Below are 19,000 nucleotides of genomic sequence, written 5' to 3'. Positions count from 1 at the left end.
CATGAAGGCTCCTCCTGCACTACTGATGATGACTTGTCTACCTGATGAAAATTAAAACACTGGAATCACAATTCAGTTTTTATCTTTTGCTCATTTGTTCCTTCAGTTGAACACAGTGTATGGCATTGTTTCCCATAGACTGGGCCGTTTTTTGTTTTTGTTTTGGGTCATCTAGCCTCATGTTTCCCAGGAGTTTACGAATAATGTCTATTGACTTGGGTCGTGAAAGTTTGTGACTTTTAAAATATGGGTCCCCAGAAAATAAGTTTTGGAAACACTACTGTATGGTAATAGGTATAGTGTGGATGAGAACATACACAGACATTTTACTGCTGTGTAACAGTTTTTTGTTTTTCAGTTGTTTCTGTACATTGATTATTTAGTGTTGGTTTTCATGAATACATTAACATGTCATGTATTTCCCCTCAGATTTCCAATAAGAATGAGGGGGAAAATGGCTGTCAATGAAGGACTTCAAGAGAAGCTTGTGGCACTTCCTTTCATCAGTGCTCTCACAGGTGTGATCACAAAGAGGAATTAGCATGTACTGGAAGATGAAGGCACAAACTGCAGCTACATAAAAACGCTTGTAGCGCTGGTATAAATTTCCCTGTTTATTACACAGACAGTTTGTAAATAATTGTGTGTCAAGTATACATGTAATAAACTGTTAATTGTTACTTTTCAGCCATAAAACAGTGTTCGTGTTACGGAGCTTCAGCAGAATGAGCCTTTAACTCCATCCTGACGCCCTGTTTGAATTCAGCACTGTCGTCGCTGCGCACACATGCGCAGATCACCGCAGCAGTGACTAGACATTCGGTCATGAGAGCAGTGGAGGGGGCGCTCCAAGCACGTCTGAACACATCGAGACTCGGAGGCACATTAAAAAGAGCGTCAGAGCGCTAATTGTGGCCGTTTTGCTCCTTCTTACTTCTCCCGCAGAAACCCGCCGGGGAGCACCGACGTGCGGCCGGGACCGTGCGTCCTGCTGACGCGGGTAGGTCAGTCGCACAAGCACGGTCCGCCATTCCCCTCATTCATTTATATATAATTCAACAAGAAGCGCTGTCATTTTGTTTCTGAGGATGTTTCCCAGCCACGTCTGTGTTCATGTGGATATGTGATTATTTGCCGGCATTTATCTTCAGTCCAGCTGCAGCTATTTAAACATTCAGACGCAACGAGCGGTTTGTCGCAGCAGAGCAGGTACAGACAGTCCTCTCTCTGACAGGCGCAGAAGAAAATACACCATCCCTGCAAATGTTTCCTCTATTTTGTCGCCTTCAAAAAAAAAAACACCATCCCTACAAATGTTTCCTCTATTTTGTCGCCTTCCTTATTTAGAAAATTAAAGTCAAATATTATGTTCACTGTGTTAAATCTTGGTAGGCTTTCGAATCAATAAAGAACTCAGACGTGTGCTTATTTGTTATTGTTATTATATGTATCATATTCTTATTTTGAGTTTTGCATAGATTATTCTTTATTCTGTCCTCCACTGTTCACTCCAAGGCAGGAGATCCAGAGACATGTCCACACCAGATCCACCCCCCATGGTGGGCACCCCACGCCCAGGTCCTTCTCCTGGTCCGGGGCCCTCCCCTGGTGCAATGCTGGGTCCCAGCCCTGGGCCCTCTCCAGGTTCCTCCCACAGCATGATGGGTCCCAGCCCTGGTCCTCCATCCTCTGGACACTCTCAGCCAGGGCCTTCTGGATATGGTCAGGACAACATGCATGCTCTGCACAAAGTGAGGATCCTGTTACCAATGCACTGTCCCATTAGGAAACACTGTCTTTGTCATTTATAATTGGGCTGATGAATGATTGCATCACATGAGTACAGAATGTCAAACTCATCGGTTTATAATGTGTGAGAAACACTGATGGTTCAGACAAACGTGTGCTTATTTTTGTAGCCCTTAAAAGTCTCATAATGGGAAACAGTTTTCATTAATTAATAAATTAGTTAATCAGTTAAAAATTTAAGAGAGAACACTGTTTAGTGTGGCTAGCATAAGACACAATGTGTTTTACCTAATAGTTCATGTTATTCTACAGTTATATGTCTCAGTCATGCAAAAACAGTGAAACACTAGGCAAAAAGTATTTCCTAAAAATTGATAGAGAACAAGTGTTTATGCCCAAACCAATATTTCCATCTTGACATATAAATGTTCTCACAGCCTATGGAAAGCCTGCATGAGAAGAGCTTGAGTGAGGAGAGCCGCTTTAGTCAGATGAAGGGACTGTCCATGCGACAGAGCGGCCACGGTGGTATGGGGCCTCCACCCAGTCCTCTGGACCAACACTCACAAGGTAGGAGTGCCTCACTTGAGCAACACTGTCCTGTTCAGTATTGGGTAAGAGAGTGCGTGTTCCTTTTTGGCATGCCTTCCTCGAGTGTTTGAGTCATGGGGACTGCTGAGTTTAACATCAGTCATCCATCATGATCAGGATTGTTCAACAGACCGGCGCTGAACACAACCTTGACATGAAATAACCAACATATTTCAGCCCTGACATTGATTTGAACAGTTAAACAAACCGTCCAGATTAGGACGACATAATAAAACGCATCATGATGCGATGCTGTTTTTTATTCATCTAAAAGTAAGAGAGGGAAGAAGACTCTGCTTCACGTGTGAGTCCTGGCTCATTCCTTGAGAATAATTGTTCTAAACCATGGACTTTCTGTGGAGGAATGATTGTATTCACACCACACTTAAAAGCTTTGAGGCTGTCTGTTGTGAAACAAACAAACAAGACACTTAGACACAGTGAGTCACAGGTTAAAGCTTTAGGAAATAACAGGCGAGAAAATGTGGACATGGATCACACATAAGGAAAAGGTTGGAAGAGAAACCAAATACATTTTTCTAATATCAAGGCAAGGAATTAAACCTGCAAACTACTGCATGGAAGTTTAGAATCTCAAAATCACAAAAGCATGTCACAAAATAAATATTTGTTTGTATTGACAATGAAACTTTCAGGTCTGCATATCAACGATTATACCCCATCATAATGTAGGCTTTATCTGTGACTTTGTTTTGGGGAGATGTGAAAGGACTGAGCTACAGTGAAGTCTGTAGCTGTGATGTTTTCAGTATTAGTCTTAGCTTTTTACAGGTGTGTTTCAGACATTGATTTTTATCCATGTATGTTAAAAAAGTGTTAAAAAGTTAAATCCTAACAACTTTTGGTTCTGGTAATTAAAAGTGATTTTAAAATGGATTTTAAAAATATACTAAGTCCTGAAAAAATAATTGTAATTACATTTTTATATCTATTTTGTTTTTGTCTGTGCCTAGGCTATCACTCTCCATTAGGTGGCTCGGACCATTCCAGTCCCGTCCCCTCAAATGGGCCCCCGTCTGGTCCTTTGATGCCCCCGTCGTCCTCTTCGTCCTCCTCTACAGGCCCAATTTCTACCTCTACACCTTTAGAGGGCCCTGGTGGAGATCAGCACACACTTGGTTCCAACAACAGATCTGCTCCACCAGGCTCCTCTGGCTCAGGATCCAGTCTTGGATCAAGTCTTGGGGCCGGCCTAGAATCTGGTTGTCTCACTGGCCCAGTGGGCCCAGGTGGTCCGACACCATTTAATCAGAACCAACTCCACCAACTTAGAGCTCAGATCATGGCATATAAGATGTTGGCTCGAGGTCAGCCTTTGCCAGACCATCTGCAGATGGCCGTCCAAGGGAAGAGACCAATGCCTGGGATGCAGCAGCAGCCCATGCCAAACCTGGGTCCTGGGGCTGGAGGAGGTCCAGCAGGACCTGTCCCAGGGCCTGGCCCAATGGGCGCTGGCTACGGACGAGCTCATGGTGAGTATACTGAAAAATAAAAACTTCAGAGTGAAATGTTTTCCATTTTCCATTCAGTCAGAAAAGCTGACATTTCCCAAATGTTTTTTTGCTCAACCATTAAAGTTGATACCTTAAAGTCCACTGTTGATTCACTCTATTTCCTGAACTTAATTTCTAACACAGGTGATACCAGTGCTAATAAATACACTGTTTCTCACAGTAGGGGGCACCAGACTTGCATTTTGAAGCTACAAGAGATCCATATACTGAGTACATTGCATTTGTCTTAAGGATATTATTTCTTCTTCTTTTTTGTAGGTTTAATGGGATCCACCATGCCTCCACCAGGTCCGTCAGGAACCCCAACTGGGATGCAGGGACAGAACCCAAACGGACCACCAAAGTCCTGGCCTGAAAGTAAGTCTTTTGGCTGTAAAGTCAAAGAAGTTCACCATCAGATAGGGATTTCCAACTACAACTGTAGTTGGAACTTTGAAACCAAGTTCAGTTTTACAGGATATCATATCAGTTGTACAGCAGTACTTAGGTTGAATTGCTCTGAGTATCTTATGCTAAGATCTTTAGCAACTATAGAACATTTCTCTTCCATAAAAGTAAAGAATTCAATTGTTATATAAATATTTGCAGACACATTCAGGTGATTGTTATCAGTCTTTATTTTTGAGGGGCCGTGGTGGCTCTGTGGATGGACAGCAGTCTTTACTACAGTGGTTTCAGGTTTGATTCCACCTAATAACCCAAACGCAAAGTGTTGTTCCTCAAAAACTTAACTTTTGACGTCCCAGTTAAAGAATCTACAGCGTTCATTGTTGTGCCAAAATATTACCTACCTATCACTGTTAAAAACAGCAGCAGGATTTACTGACATCGATTCCTCTGGTTACTGGTTTTGTGGTGTCAGGTCCACTGGTCAATGCAGCAGCTCCCTTAAATGCACCACAGAAGCTGATCCCCCCACAGCCAACTGGCCGGCCGTCTCCAGCACCTCCGTCAGTTCCCCCGGCTGCCTCTCCAGTGATGCCTCCACAGACACAGTCTCCTGGCCAGCCTTCACAGCCTACTGCCATGATGCCTTACCACACCAAGCAGAACCGTATCACCCCGATTCAAAAACCCTGCGGCCTGGACCCAGTGGAGATACTGCAGGAGAGGGAGTACAGGTACAATTAGTAAAGGCCTTAAAGGATGTGACTTTACTTTACTCTTTTGTACTTAGGTTGGTGTTCCAAATTATGTGGAAGTACAGAACTGATTACTGTTTCAAGTAGTCTAGCTTGTTTATCTTTATTCTCAGGTTACAAGCTCGTATCACTCACCGCATCGCAGAACTGGAGAACCTTCCTGGTTCTCTGGCTGGTGATTTACGTACCAAAGCTACAATAGAGCTGAAAGCTCTTCGACTGCTCAACTTCCAAAGACAGGTAGAACGTGTGCTATATCACCTGAATATTCACTTTACAGCGTCACACTTTCCCTCTGTGAAGAAGTCTTTTGCCTGTTACAGTTGCGTCAAGAAGTGGTGGTGTGCATGCGCCGCGACACGGCTCTAGAAACTGCCCTGGATGCCAAGGCTTACAAGCGAAGCAAACGTCAGTCTCTGCGTGAGGCTCGCATCACGGAGAAACTGGAGAAACAGCAGAAGATTGAGCAGGAGCGCAAACGCAGGCAGAAGCATCAGGTAGAACAGACGATCACAGATCAGTGTTTTTTTAAGAAGCTTTTTCAGAAAATGTATCTATTTGAACCTCATTCATAAAACATTAAACATTCATTTGTGACACGAAAAAGCTGTCGAGCTAAACATTTCCTTCTTCATTCAATATTAGTTTGAATAAATTCCACTCTTTAAACCAGTGAGATATACAGTCCTTCATGTGATTTCTTTTCCCTCCTGTGTTTTCTCATCTTCGTCTGATCCCCTTGTCTCACTGTGACCTCAGGAGTACCTCAACAGCATCCTTCAGCACGCCAAAGACTTTAAGGAGTACCACCGTTCAATCACAGGCAAAATTCAAAAACTGACCAAAGCAGTTGCCACCTACCACGCCAACACGGAGCGAGAGCAGAAGAAGGAGAATGAACGTATTGAGAAAGAAAGAATGAGGAGACTAATGGTAGGAGGAAACCAGGATTGCACCAACACCCTGCTGTGACACCAGTCAGTGCTGCTGTATGATCTACTGTGATATTTATCTATTCCCAGGCAGAGGATGAGGAGGGATACCGTAAACTAATTGACCAAAAGAAGGACAAACGTCTGGCCTACCTGCTGCAGCAGACTGACGAGTATGTGGCCAACCTCACTGAGCTGGTCCGAGCCCACAAGGCTGCACAGGCCCTGAAGGAGAAGAAGAAGAAAAAGAAGAAGAAGAAGGTACAGAAAACCAACATGGATACTATGTATACAGTATTTATATATATACATATATCTATAGATATATAGATATATATATAGTTATGCATTTTTATACTCTTTTTCTCATTCATTTAACAAATTTGTGTTTCAGTTGGAGAATGCTGAAGGTCAGACTCCTGCTTTGGGACCTGATGGAGAGGTGAGGTGTTGCACAGATAGACGATTAACTTTAAAGACCAATTTTCACCAAATGTCGACAAAGTGTAACAAACAGTGCTTTTAGCTCATGGCAAAAGAACACTTCTAAATACACATAACTCCAGAGCAGCCTCATCAGGTACTCTGTTACTCCTGGTGGTTCTCCATGGAGACAACCTATCAACAAAGCATAGCTCCAATATCACTCAAAGCCTTAGGGATTGATCTTTGTCATGGTCTGCTGTGCCCACCTGCAGCCTGTTATATTGACATTTCATCCCCCACCCCATTTGAATTCCAGGCGCCCCAACATGGGGTCATGACCCCAAGGTTAAAAAATGCTGCTCTACAGTCTCCTCACAAACCAATTTGACAATTGTGACAGTCAGCTGATAAGTGGGTCATTGTAATAAGACAACTAATGCTACAGTTAACACGAGCCAGTTTTACTTTTTGTCGTGGTATTTCAGCAGTGTGTTATGATTTCCATTTATACTCAGTCCAACTGTCTGTGGATTTGTCACATTTTCTTCAGCCATTTTACCTTTTACCGCAGTTCCATTAAACTAGTCAGTGGTAAATGTTAAACGCTCACTTTATCTGCAGCCTCTGGATGAGACCAGTCAGATGAGTGACCTTCCTGTGAAGGTTATCCACGTGGACAGTGGAAACATCCTAACAGGCATAGATGCTCCTAAAGCTGGACAGCTGGAAACCTGGCTGGAGATGAACCCTGGGTAAGACCAGTGGTACAGTGCAGTACACATGAACATACAAACTTAGTGTACTGTATTGAGCCTAGTAATAAAATGTCTGTGAAATAATGTTCAAATATTAAGGATCTGTTATGTTCCACCAAGACTGCATTTACACAATGACATTATGATGATGATGATGATGATGATGATGATGATGATGACGACGACGACGACGACGACGACTGGTTTTGATATGTGATCTGTCATGTCCAGCTATGAAGTGGCTCCAAGATCAGACAGCGAGGACAGTGAGGAGGAGGAAGAGGAGGAGGTGATTGTGTCATTTCTAAATCTCATGTTTGATAAACAGCCCTCACCCCAGTCATTGACACACTGCTCCTTACTGTATTTGGCAGGAGGAGGAGGAGGAGCCACAGCCCTCAGCAGTTGCAGTGGATGAGAAGAAGAAGATTACAGACCCAGACAGTGAGGATGTGTCAGAAGTAGACGTTCTACACATCATTGAGTAAGAGTCATAACCACACTGGATACAGTCCATTTTTTACATTTTTAATTTTTCACTCCTGTTCAAATGACCAGACTCTCAATTGATTAACCTTCATTGAAAACATTACAATATATGTATTAATATAAACTCAACATACATATTTATATATTATAAGTTTGGTGATTAAATGCACATCATGTTGCTCACCATGCGATCATTGAGTCTGTTTGCTTATTTCATGAATAAAAGAGTAAAATATATAAATGTATTTAAACTTAAAAAATATATATATATTTAAAATAGATTTTCATAGGAATCTAAAACATTTGTACATGTGGGACTTCAGGCTGCTAATTCCCCTTTTATTTCCTAGGAATGCTAAGCAGGATGTGGACGACGAGTACAGTGGTGCGGCCTTTGCCCGTGGGCTCCAGTCCTATTACTCTGTGGCCCACGCTGTGACAGAGAAAGTGGAGAAACAGTCCACTCTGCTGATAAATGGACAACTCAAACAATATCAGGTAAAAAAACCCCTGACAATCACGCAATTTTTGCTTTTTTTTTCAGAAATAAATGTTTTAATCATCTGACTCTTCCTGTTAGATTAAAGGTCTGGAGTGGCTGGTCTCGCTCTACAACAACAATCTTAACGGGATCTTGGCCGATGAGATGGGTTTGGGAAAAACCATTCAGACCATTGCCCTCATCACTTACCTCATGGAGCACAAACGTCTCAATGGACCGTACCTCATCATCGTACCGCTATCGTGAGCTGAATCTTCTAAGATGTTTTTTGTTTTGACTCATTATTTATTCACTTTGAAACTTCATCATGCTTCACCAACAGGACTCTTTCTAACTGGGTGTACGAGTTCGACAAATGGGCACCAACGGTGGTCAAAGTCTCCTACAAGGTTAGTAACGGTGCACTTTGATAAAAGTGTTGAGTTTATAACATTATATCAAGGCTAACCCCATGTTGGCTCTCAGGGGTCTCCTGCTGCCAGAAGAGCCTTTGTTCCCCAGCTGCGGAGCGGGAAGTTTAACGTTTTGCTGACAACCTACGAGTATATCATTAAGGATAAACAAGTATTAGCCAAGGTGAGATGAGGAGGAACAAACACATGTAGAAGGGAATTCCCAACAAAGACAATTTTCATGAAAACATTTCTCTCTAAATATGTACACATTTGTACTAGTTATTTGTACACATTTTTGGTTTGTTTATGTCTGCCATAATCCCAAATCCCCACCCGCTCCCAAAATGCTGTAGCCAATCTGACTGCCCTGTGTGCTGCATTTCAGTGCTCTCTCCTAGGTCCTGCATCACACTGACACCGCCTGTTAACCACGTCTCCCTTTGTCCTCTGTGACCATCATGCTGCCATGCACTCATGTAGGCATATAGGCTTCCTGACTGTGCTGCAAGGTGGGTATTCAGCTCAGCCAAGGGAGTTTCCCACCTGTTGGACCAAACCTGTGTGGGACATGAGGACACACTGGAGACAAACTCCTTCCATGGAGTAGATTGAGTTTTCTATGAAGAGAAGTTGTAGAACATCAGAGCCCGGCGCTTCATCTGGACGTTGTCCTGTCCTTGTGTCATCCTCACCAGATCCGTTGGAAGTACATGATCGTGGACGAGGGCCACCGTATGAAGAACCACCATTGCAAACTGACCCAAGTTCTTAACACACACTATCTGGCCCCGCGGCGAGTCCTCCTCACAGGAACGCCGTTGCAGAACAAACTGCCTGAGCTTTGGGCGCTGCTCAACTTCCTGCTGCCTACCATCTTCAAGAGCTGCAGCACATTTGAGCAGTGGTTCAACGCCCCTTTTGCCATGACTGGAGAGAAGGTGTGGAGAACTCTGTCACTAACACTGCAGTCTGCAAGTGTTGATTGTGATCAGCAGATAAATGCCTTTGTTTCTCCTTCTAGGTGGACCTTAATGAAGAAGAAACCATCTTGATCATTCGCCGTCTCCACAAAGTGCTCCGCCCCTTCCTGCTGCGCAGATTAAAGAAAGAAGTGGAGGCACAGCTTCCAGAGAAGGAATGGTTTTACACACGTAACACATCTAGTTATAGATGGGAAAAACACACAGAGCTACATAGTCTGAATATATGTTTCCCACTCTTTGGTTCCTTTAACAGGCGATGTGTCTCTTCACTTTTAGGTGGAGTACGTGATCAAGTGTGACATGTCATCTCTTCAGAGAGTGTTATACAGACACATGCAGGCCAAGGGAGTTCTTCTGACTGATGGATCAGAGAAAGACAAGAAGGTGATGCTGAGGAAAACCTTCTTTGTTTTTTTTTTCTAACTCTTATTTTATCCTAGAGCTATTTCTCTATATCAAAATTTCCAGAATAAGGTTTGAAAATTATGAAAGTAATTCCAGTAATTTTATGCGTAATGATTTACCTCACTGTGTTGACCAGGGTAAAGGAGGCACGAAGACACTGATGAACACCATCATGCAGCTGAGGAAGATCTGTAACCACCCTTACATGTTCCAGCAAATAGAGGTACCACTGAGCCACCCCATATGAAAAAGAACAATCAGGGTGCACTGACACCACAGGGCCAGCAGGTCTGTACACAGGTGGTTAGTGTGAGTGCAGCCTGATTGTTATTTAGGAAAACACTTAGCATTAAATATAAGATGACTGTCCAAGAAAACTAAATGTTCACCTTAGTACGTACAGAATAAACACACATCTGTTTTTCCAGGAGTCTTTCTCTGAACATTTAGGATTCTCTGGTGGGATTGTTCAGGGGTGAGTCTAAGCCCCCTGTTTCCTACCTCCTCTCCTGTTTCCACATTTACACACAGACCAAGACAAGCACGCACAGTCACTTACACAAAGCTTTTCATGTCATTTCTCAGTCCTGACCTGTACAGAGCATCAGGAAAGTTTGAGGTGTTGGATCGCATCCTACCCAAACTGAGAGCTACAAACCACAAAGTCCTGCTCTTCTGTCAGATGACCTCCCTCATGACCATTATGGAGGACTACTTCGCCTACCGCAGCTTCAAGTACCTGCGGTTGGACGGTGTGAACGTGTTCGTTTTGTTTGTGTCCATTCCATCACTGCCCAGAGTTTTTGACTACCGTGACGTTGTTTGTTTTACTCTCTCTGCCACCGTCTCTGTCCGACAGGTACGACGAAGGCCGAGGACAGAGGAATGTTACTGAAGACGTTCAACGATCCTGAGTCAGAGTACTTCATTTTTCTCCTCAGTACAAGAGCTGGCGGCCTGGGGCTCAACCTGCAGTCTGCTGACACTGTGGTCATCTTTGACTCGGACTGGAACCCACATCAGGTCTGATGCTCCGGTGCTTTGGTTTTCCTAAGGAAAAACACACTAACACATTCATTATAATTATAATATAAGAAAAAAAAATAAGAATGGGATTCAACAGTGTGTCTGATAGTGGAGCTGCTTCAGTAGCACCTTGGTAACTGGTCTTTATCCAGCAACTTGGGATAATACACATGTATGTGTAAAGTGAATTTTAATCTATATTTTTTCTATGTGATTTGTATAGAATGGGGTTTCTTATGAGGTTTGATTGTTCAATGTACTGACACACTGCTTTTCAACACTTGGTGCTGTTTGGCTCAAAACACTGTCATTGTTATTCACTGTTTTTCATTGATTCTTAGTCTTTCAGTGTTTTCATTCGGAAGGCTTCTGCAGTGTGTTTTTCACTGACGGTAGGTAGGTACGGCAAAACAGACCGGTTAAAAATGGACACAGAGCAATTAATCTGTGGAGAGACATAAAAGTTCTGGTGATGTGATCTTTAGTTCATGTCTGAGACACAGTGGATTGACTGATACTGGACCACCTCATGTCTACTGATGCTGTAACAGCTGACCGCAGCTGCTCAACTCTATGACGAATTAGCAGAGGCAAAGGCATCATGGGAACCTTTCGAGGAGAGAGCCACAGTGGTCATTGCATTTAATTTATTGCATTATTGAAAGAGCATTTATATGGTAAAGAGAGAGGTGAAAAAAATCTTTGAAAACAATAACCACCAAACCAAAGATGTTGGATCAGAGTCTAAACACATGGTAAAAAAAACATCCTTAAAATGAACATGTAGAATGCAACTTTAGAATTGGAATTGAGTTGCTTACTTATTTATGGTTAAGGTGACCATACAGGCACAAGCTGTTTTTATTTGTTCATGTAAATGTTTCTCCAGGACCTGCAGGCTCAGGACAGAGCTCACCGTATCGGTCAACAGAATGAGGTGCGTGTTCTGCGCCTTTGCACTGTGAACAGCGTGGAGGAAAAAATCCTGGCTGCTGCTAAGTACAAGCTAAATGTGGACCAAAAAGTCATTCAGGCAGGAATGTTTGATCAAAAGTCTTCCAGCCATGAGCGCAGAGCTTTTCTGCAGGCCATCCTGGAACATGAGGAACAAGATGAGGTCTGGGGTCCAGAAGTGTCTGTTCGCATGAATGTGTGTGCTTGTACCAGATACACACAATTTCAGAGGATTGTTCTTCCTATGCTCTTTCCACCAATGTATTTCTTTTATATGCAGGAAGAAGATGAGGTGCCAGATGATGAGACAGTTAACCAGATGATCGCCAGGAGCGAGGAGGAGTTTGACCAGTTTATGGTAAATACACATTCAGCTCAGTCTTGGCCTACAGCCTTCAGCCTTCAGCCTTTATTTCTAATTGAATTCCCTGGTTTATCATTGAGCGCATGGACCTTGACCGGAGGCGGGAGGACGCTCGAAACCCCCGGCGGAAACCTCGTCTGATGGAGGAGGATGAGCTCCCCACCTGGATCATGAAAGATGATGCGGAGGTGGAGCGTCTTACCTGTGAGGAGGAGGAAGAGAAGATGTTTGGAAGAGGCTCACGACAGCGAAAGGAGGTGGACTACAGTGACTCACTGACGGAGAAGCAGTGGCTCAAGGTTTTCAGCAAAGCAGAGGAAGAATCCAAACTCAAATCCAGGGAAATGAAATTTCACTTTGAATGTCACGCTCTTACACTCTATTTATTTGTATTCATCTTGAGCAGGCCATAGAGGAAGGCACCCTGGAGGAGATGGAGGAAGAGGTACGGCACAAAAAGACAACCCGCAAGAGGAAAAGAGACCGTGACTTGGATCTTCCTGGTCCTTCGTCTTCCTCCGGGGGACGAGGACGAGGGGACAAAGATGATGATATAAAGAGGCAGAGGAAGAGGGGGCGACCCCCTGCTGAGAAACTCTCCCCAAATCCACCGTCCCTCACAAAGAAGATGAGGAAGATCGTGGATGCTGTCATTAAATATAAAGACAGGTAGAAAAATATTAACCTCATAATGATCTCTGTTAACAGTTAATCACTTATTATTAAGTCAAAACATAAGTTTTGAAATTATGTGTTTTGCAGTCAGACTATATCAATTTGACTTCTGAAGTCCGTGTTTTGCCTCAATTTACTTTTTAATACTATTATCAAATGTCCGTCATGTTTAGACTTTGTTAATTTCCCCATTGTTGGATGAATAACTTTCTGAAACAGATTTTTACTGTATTGACAGTTAAGAATGTGCTTGCTTTGCTAAACAGCTTTAACAGGTTGATGCTTAACTTTCTGTGTGACACCATAAACTATAATAATACATTGTGTTTTATCCTTTTAAGTGTTGATCAGTGTTAGGCAGATTGACAGAAATAGAAATCTTGTTGAAACAGAAACAGCCACAGACTGAATCTGAGCCTGAAGCCTTTAATAAAACAGTGCATGTGGAATAACTGACAACGACCTGTTCCTTCTCATCTGTTCTCTTGCAGTGCCAGCGGGCGTCTCTTGAGTGAGGTATTCATTCAACTGCCTTCCCGAAAAGAACTTCCCGAGTACTACGAGCTAATCCGCAAACCCGTGGACTTCAGAAAAATCAAGGTAAAAATAAGGAGATGGTTGTTTTAAATCAGTGTTTAACAATCCGATTATCTCCTGTGGTACTTCAGGCAGCTTTTTATAGACATTGCTCCAAACAGCCACTTGTCTGAGCCATAGAATACAGAAAAAGATCTTTGTAGATGTTGTATCAAAATTAATTATAGTATGTAACACCAGCCTAATCTGGAAAAGGAAATATAGAAAACACTTACATTTTTGTATAAGCTATCAGTTGAAGGAAATAAAAATCAACAAAAATCAGTATCAGTGGATCAAATTTAGCATTTTCTCTAGTAGAGTATTTCTCTAGTTCAGATATAGAAGTGTCGTTCTAACGTACTGTGAACTGCTACTGTGAACCACTAGGAAAGGATCAGGAATCATCGCTACCGCAGCCTGGGTGACCTGGAGAGAGATGTGATGCTGCTGTTCCAGAATGCCCAGACCTTCAACCTGGAAGGATCACTGGTGAGATCAAACATCTGGTTTCCTCCAGAATCTCAAAACTTGTTTGAAAAAACCAAACCTTTTTTGACCCACTTCCCTCCTGTGAATAGATATATGAAGACTCTATTGTTCTGCAGTCCGTCTTCTCAAGTTTGAGGCAAAAGATCGAGAAGGAAGAGGAGAGTGAGGGAGAGGAAAGTGAAGAAGAAGAGGAGGAGCATGACGAAGGATCAGAGTCTGAATGTAAAAAATGACTGACCTTCATACTGTGATATCTACATGTTGTCATTTCACACTCGCTGCTGCCACTGTGTCTGTTCAAGCAAGACAAAACAACCATACATTTTTCTCTTCAATTTTAAAATAGTACCTTTTTAGGACCATTTTTTGGATCTTAGACGTAATTCCATTTACATTTTCAATCATTTACAGCACGCTCAGTAAGGGTGAAGATCCGATTGGGTAAAAAGGATAAAGGTGGAGATCGAGGAAAGGGTCGCAACAGGAGAACAGGACGCACCAGAGCCAAACCTGTGGTCAGCGATGACGACTCTGAGGATGAACAGGAAGAGGTAGATGATGTTGAGTCTTGGATTATAGAGCTAGAGATTATAATCCATGATTCAGATCTTACTTTCTGGTCCTTTTTAGTCCTATGTAAGTAGTGTGTGGAGGTATTTTGCAGCCTCACAGAGATGTTGTGTGTAATAGTCAACCAGAAGGTCTCACTGTTGTTTTGTGTGTCATGTACATTTTGTACATTTGTTACATCACGACTGACAAGCAACAAACCTTTTATGTTGAACAACATTTGTCTCGTTTCTGTTCTCAGGAACGTTCTCCGAGTGCAACTGATGAAGAGTCTTAAACGGAGACAGGAAGAGAGGAAGATGAAGAGATATTCCTCTAACTCAGCATCACATACACAGTAAATACAGATACACCTTTTCACAACTCCATTCCAAATTGAAGAGCACTAAAATTAAATTTTACAAGGACAAAAAAAAACATGATTATAGTGTTCTCTCGTCAGTAAAAAAAAAAAAGAAAAACAAATGTGAACGAGGTAATAAAAGATAATAAAACTGAGCCACTCTTAAAGACAGAACATCTGTTTTAAAAACACTGACTACAAATGTACAGACCAATAAATTGACCAGTCCCATTAGTTAGTACTAAAACAAAGGCATTAGTTATTAAAATAAATAAAAGAATTGTTTCAAACTAAATGTTTTGCCAGTTGCAGCCCACCCCTCTGTTGTACAGTCCAAACTGTTTTTATAAATAATTATAGGACAGTTTTACCAACCACGTACATCATTTAAGGGCTTCTTTCAAAGACTCTAGATCAGATACGGAAAAAAAATAGGTTATGCTTCAACAAATAATCCTCCTTTGGTTGTCCATGGTAATGCCATTGGTCGGTTAGTCCACAGTTGTAACGACAAACCTGAGGGTGATTTTTCAGATACTCTCCAACCAAACGACTACTACAAGGCCCATGTACAGTACAACGACAGGGTTTCCAGGGTGTGACTTTTTTATTTTATCCTGGTTTACGTCTTCTTCACCTGTAGGTCGCAGGTTTATTGTCTTTATTTAATACTTTTTGACCGCTTTGAACCATTAAGCTTCTCTATTATATCAGAGACAGTCATGACAGAAGCTTTTAACCCCTAACATTAAAACAACAACCCAGGAATTTGTATAATATTATTATTTACCTGTTTTATTCCTTCTTTTATTTGTTTTTATTTTTGTAATTACTGTCTATTTATTGACTGACTATTTATTTGTAATTATTTATTTATTCTGTTTATTTACCTTCAAGAAAACTTGAAAACCGAATGTTAGTATTAACTTATTAACCTTTAATCTAAGGTAATTAATGGTTTTGTTTAATTAAATATTAAAGTTATCAGAGAAAAAAATCGATCTGTTTAAAACACAAATCTCTAGTAATTCCAGCACTAGTAGAAGAAACAAGGGAACATTTGGTCCAACAAAGATAAAATTGTCCTTCTTTTAGTTAATAGTTAATTACATTAATTGATAGTTACAGTCAATTAGAGCACAAGGTGGGCAAATGAACTGGAGCTGCGAAAACAGTGACTGAAAAAACACTAGAAAATACAGTTAAGTAAGGTCCAGTAAGGTTACAGTAAGGTCCATCAGAGGTTGAATGATCTGGGATACAGTTAAAGGTCCATCAGAGGTTGAATGATCTGGTTATGGTCTGGCAGTAAAAACGTCAGGTGAAACAAGCCTCCAGGAAGATGAATGAGTGTAGAGAGTGTGAAACCAGATAACACAGCAGCCACACCCAGTCTTCAAGACGACTCTAGACAACACGCCTCAAAAGTCCTGGCTCTTTAGTGGTCCCCACCCTTTTTTGTATCAAAGACCGGTCGCCCACTACCAGGCAGTACCGCTGACCAGCTCTCTCTGTGGGGAACCCTGTGGCTTAACTGTTCAGACTGAGTGAAGTCTTACATTTTCAGGGGCAGCTGCAGCTCTAGACACTAACCAGGGCTGTGCAGGTGCAGTCAGTCCACCCTGAACAGACTTTACTTTAGTTAACTAAGGACACGAGGAGATATCTGACATGTTATACAGTGACAGGGTAGCTGTAGGGAAGCAGTCGGTCTCTGTTTGTAAATCGTAGAAGAGCTAAGTCTTTATTGGACCAAAATGTCCTTGGTGAAAAACAGCATTTCTGACGTGTGTATTTGTCCTCTAATGAACCCAGAGATGATGTGAGAATGAAAATTTTAACTTTGTGGCTGTGTTGTAACGACTTTGAGCCACTGGGAGGTCACCTTGTGTGCATACGTCACATATGTGTGATAAGACTGAATGTTCGAAATAGGTGCAGGGTGTGACCTCCCACTGCAGGTATTTGACTGAGGGTAAGTAGAATCTTCTGGCTCACTGTCCAGTGCGGTCCAGTGTGTAAATACAAACTCTTTGCTCATTGCTGCTACCTACCTGTTAAACCTCCAGTATTAGCAGTACATAACTGTTGTTGTCGACATCGGAATCGTGAGGTTTTGTATATCAATCAGTACTGTACCTTTATTTGCTTCTGATTTAAACCGTAGAGATTTTAGGATTTGATGTTTATAGCCACCATGGGTTCTGTTTGTGATTTCGAGTCAGAGAACCAGAAGGACCATGACTCCTCTCTGCTTACCAATGTCTGATGGCTGAATGTGGTTGGATATTTTGCACAGGGTTTTTCTGTTATTGTTTTTTTTTTTTTAATTATGTCCATGCATGTGTGTACAACTCTTGTAAGTTCAACACTGAACTCTTTTCTCCTGTGTAAGGTTACTAAAACGAGCATAGAACCAAAGCATCAATGTTTTTGCCACTAACCTACGAAGAACTCTCTGTTGTATTGTGTCAAAATTGCCAGAATTTGAGATGTAATTAAAAAAAACACTGTAAAAGTGAAAGTTGATGTGAATTTTGCCATTGTGGGTCAAAGGGACTAATACTATATTTACAGTATATCTATGTCTATATGTATATATAGATATATATAGATATAGATATATATATCTATATAATATATAACACTATATATGCACATATATACACTGTATATAATTTTGGCTTGTTAAACTTAGTCTTTCAATATGTGATGGAACAAGGAATCAAAAATGGGACTCTTATTTTGTAGGACAATGTAATACCTCATTCTAACCACTGAGAGGGAGCATCTTGAGCATCTAAAAAAAACTACTGTTTCCTGTTAAATCCTTATGTAAACTGTGGTAATATTAAACTTATTGTGAGTTTGAACTAAAATCCTGGTTAAAAAGGTAAACATAAGAACTGAGAACCCCACAAAACTGCTTTAGCCTAAAAACGTAGCAGTTGACATTCTCCTCTCTTCTTTTCAAAAGTATACACCACACAGTGTACAGTTGAAACACCAATGTGCTGTTCTAAGATAACAAGCTGTTTCTGTCACTCAGTGGTCAGTGGTGGGCATGTCCATGATCCAGTCAGTCAGTCAGTCGTTGGACTACAGTAGTTACTTTCATATGCTCATACGTATAAAAATGACACATGGCATTTGGCCCTCAGGCTTTAAGCTGTTTGTTATTTCTCAGCTACCCTAAATTGTCTTTTGGTGACTTTTATGTATATATACGTATATATTCTTCTTCTTCCTCTTTTTTTCCTTTCGGCTTTATATATATATATTAGCTAATTATTTCTACCTTTTAATGTGTCATTCCAAACCCCTTTGAAATCTGACATTGATTACATTCATTGAGCGGTGGCATCTAATGTGTACCACTGTGTACTTTTCTGTTGAGAACGAAGTGACTTTAAAACCTCGAGATATTCTGAGCTGTTGTCTTAACATCAAACTTCTCCGTCATCTCGAGGTCACACAGCTAGTTGTTGATGTTAGATAAAGATCATCAGTTACAAGATTAAACAGGAACTTGTTGTTTGTCCAACAATATCACACTGTACTCATCTGTTGTGTGTGTTTATGTTTATACTGTATCACAAATGATGTGATTTCACGTCATCACAGCCCAGATCTGTCTTCAATGTTTCCATTTAGAACCCAAGGAATGAGCCTGCGATCACAGTTTTACTGCAGTAAATCAGTGGTATGAAACAACCTGATTTACTGTTTCATTCACAGGTATTAGATATTCAGTATACTGTATGTGTATAGTAGTATTCACTCTATCATCTGTGTACCAACACAGACCAATGTGATGTGTTGTATAATTTGTTTTACATTAATTTAAAGAAGTTAAATTATATATATATATATATATTGTAGGTTTTTACTGGTGGAGATTTTTTTTCATCTTGTTTTTATTTGAACGTTCTGACTTCAATATAATAAGATCGTAGAAGAGCTAAGTCTTTATTGGACCAAAATGTCCTTGGTGAAAAACAGCATTTCTGACGTGTGTATTTGTCCTCTAATGAACCCAGAGATGATGTGAGAATGAAAATTTTAACTTTGTGGCTGTGTTGTAACGACTTTGAGC

General features: G+C 41.3%; 1 protein-coding gene and 1 long non-coding RNA gene across 6 annotated transcripts; both read left to right on the top strand.

The window, feature by feature from the left end:
• Nucleotides 1–6: 6 nt before the first annotated feature.
• LOC112487533 (uncharacterized) lies at nucleotides 7–1,242 on the top strand. The gene is made up of 2 exons (XR_003050694.1): nucleotides 7–598; nucleotides 689–1,242. It is a non-coding gene; the product is annotated as an uncharacterized LOC112487533 (long non-coding RNA).
• Nucleotides 1,243–1,532: 290 nt separating this feature from the next.
• LOC103383990 (transcription activator BRG1-like) lies at nucleotides 1,533–17,424 on the top strand. Of its 5 annotated transcripts, none has more exons than XM_025058855.1 (34): nucleotides 1,533–1,751; nucleotides 2,187–2,319; nucleotides 3,315–3,833; nucleotides 4,134–4,232; nucleotides 4,738–4,996; nucleotides 5,131–5,257; nucleotides 5,341–5,514; nucleotides 5,777–5,950; nucleotides 6,040–6,210; nucleotides 6,344–6,391; nucleotides 6,997–7,127; nucleotides 7,362–7,419; nucleotides 7,505–7,614; nucleotides 7,970–8,117; nucleotides 8,200–8,363; nucleotides 8,444–8,510; nucleotides 8,587–8,697; nucleotides 9,212–9,454; nucleotides 9,538–9,651; nucleotides 9,776–9,883; nucleotides 10,041–10,127; nucleotides 10,333–10,379; nucleotides 10,490–10,656; nucleotides 10,764–10,927; nucleotides 11,820–12,047; nucleotides 12,165–12,242; nucleotides 12,329–12,547; nucleotides 12,655–12,917; nucleotides 13,415–13,523; nucleotides 13,890–13,991; nucleotides 14,081–14,213; nucleotides 14,403–14,542; nucleotides 14,803–16,136; nucleotides 16,175–17,424. In XM_025058855.1, exons 1-33 carry the CDS (start codon nucleotides 1,533–1,535, stop codon nucleotides 14,836–14,838), a joined length of 4,950 nt encoding a protein of 1,649 aa, XP_024914623.1. In that variant the 3' UTR covers nucleotides 14,839–16,136; nucleotides 16,175–17,424. The 5 variants fall into 5 exon arrangements, with proteins under 5 accessions (XP_024914623.1, XP_024914622.1, XP_024914621.1 ...); XM_025058854.1 differs by having other exon boundaries at nucleotides 12,652–12,917; XM_025058853.1 differs by having other exon boundaries at nucleotides 11,820–12,080.
• The last annotated feature ends 1,576 nt before the right edge of the window (nucleotides 17,425–19,000 follow it).

Source organism: Cynoglossus semilaevis, chromosome 9 (assembly GCF_000523025.1).
Source record: "Cynoglossus semilaevis isolate Cse_v1.0 chromosome 9, Cse_v1.0, whole genome shotgun sequence".
In the NCBI taxonomy this organism is placed as follows: Eukaryota; Metazoa; Chordata; class Actinopteri; order Pleuronectiformes; family Cynoglossidae; genus Cynoglossus; species Cynoglossus semilaevis.
The sequence above is the reverse complement of the archived record's forward strand: the minus strand, read 5'-3'. Positions and strand labels throughout refer to the sequence as shown.

Coding starts and splice junctions, on each gene's coding strand:
- LOC103383990 (XM_025058851.1), top strand. CDS start 1,533: ATGTCCACACCAGATCCACCCCCCATGGTGGGCACCCCACGCCCAGGT. Junction 4,997..5,130: donor CTGCAGGAGAGGGAGTACAG/GTACAATTAGTA, acceptor CTTTATTCTCAG/GTTACAAGCTCGTATCACTC. Junction 9,884..10,040: donor GATCAGAGAAAGACAAGAAG/GTGATGCTGAGG, acceptor TGTGTTGACCAG/GGTAAAGGAGGCACGAAGAC.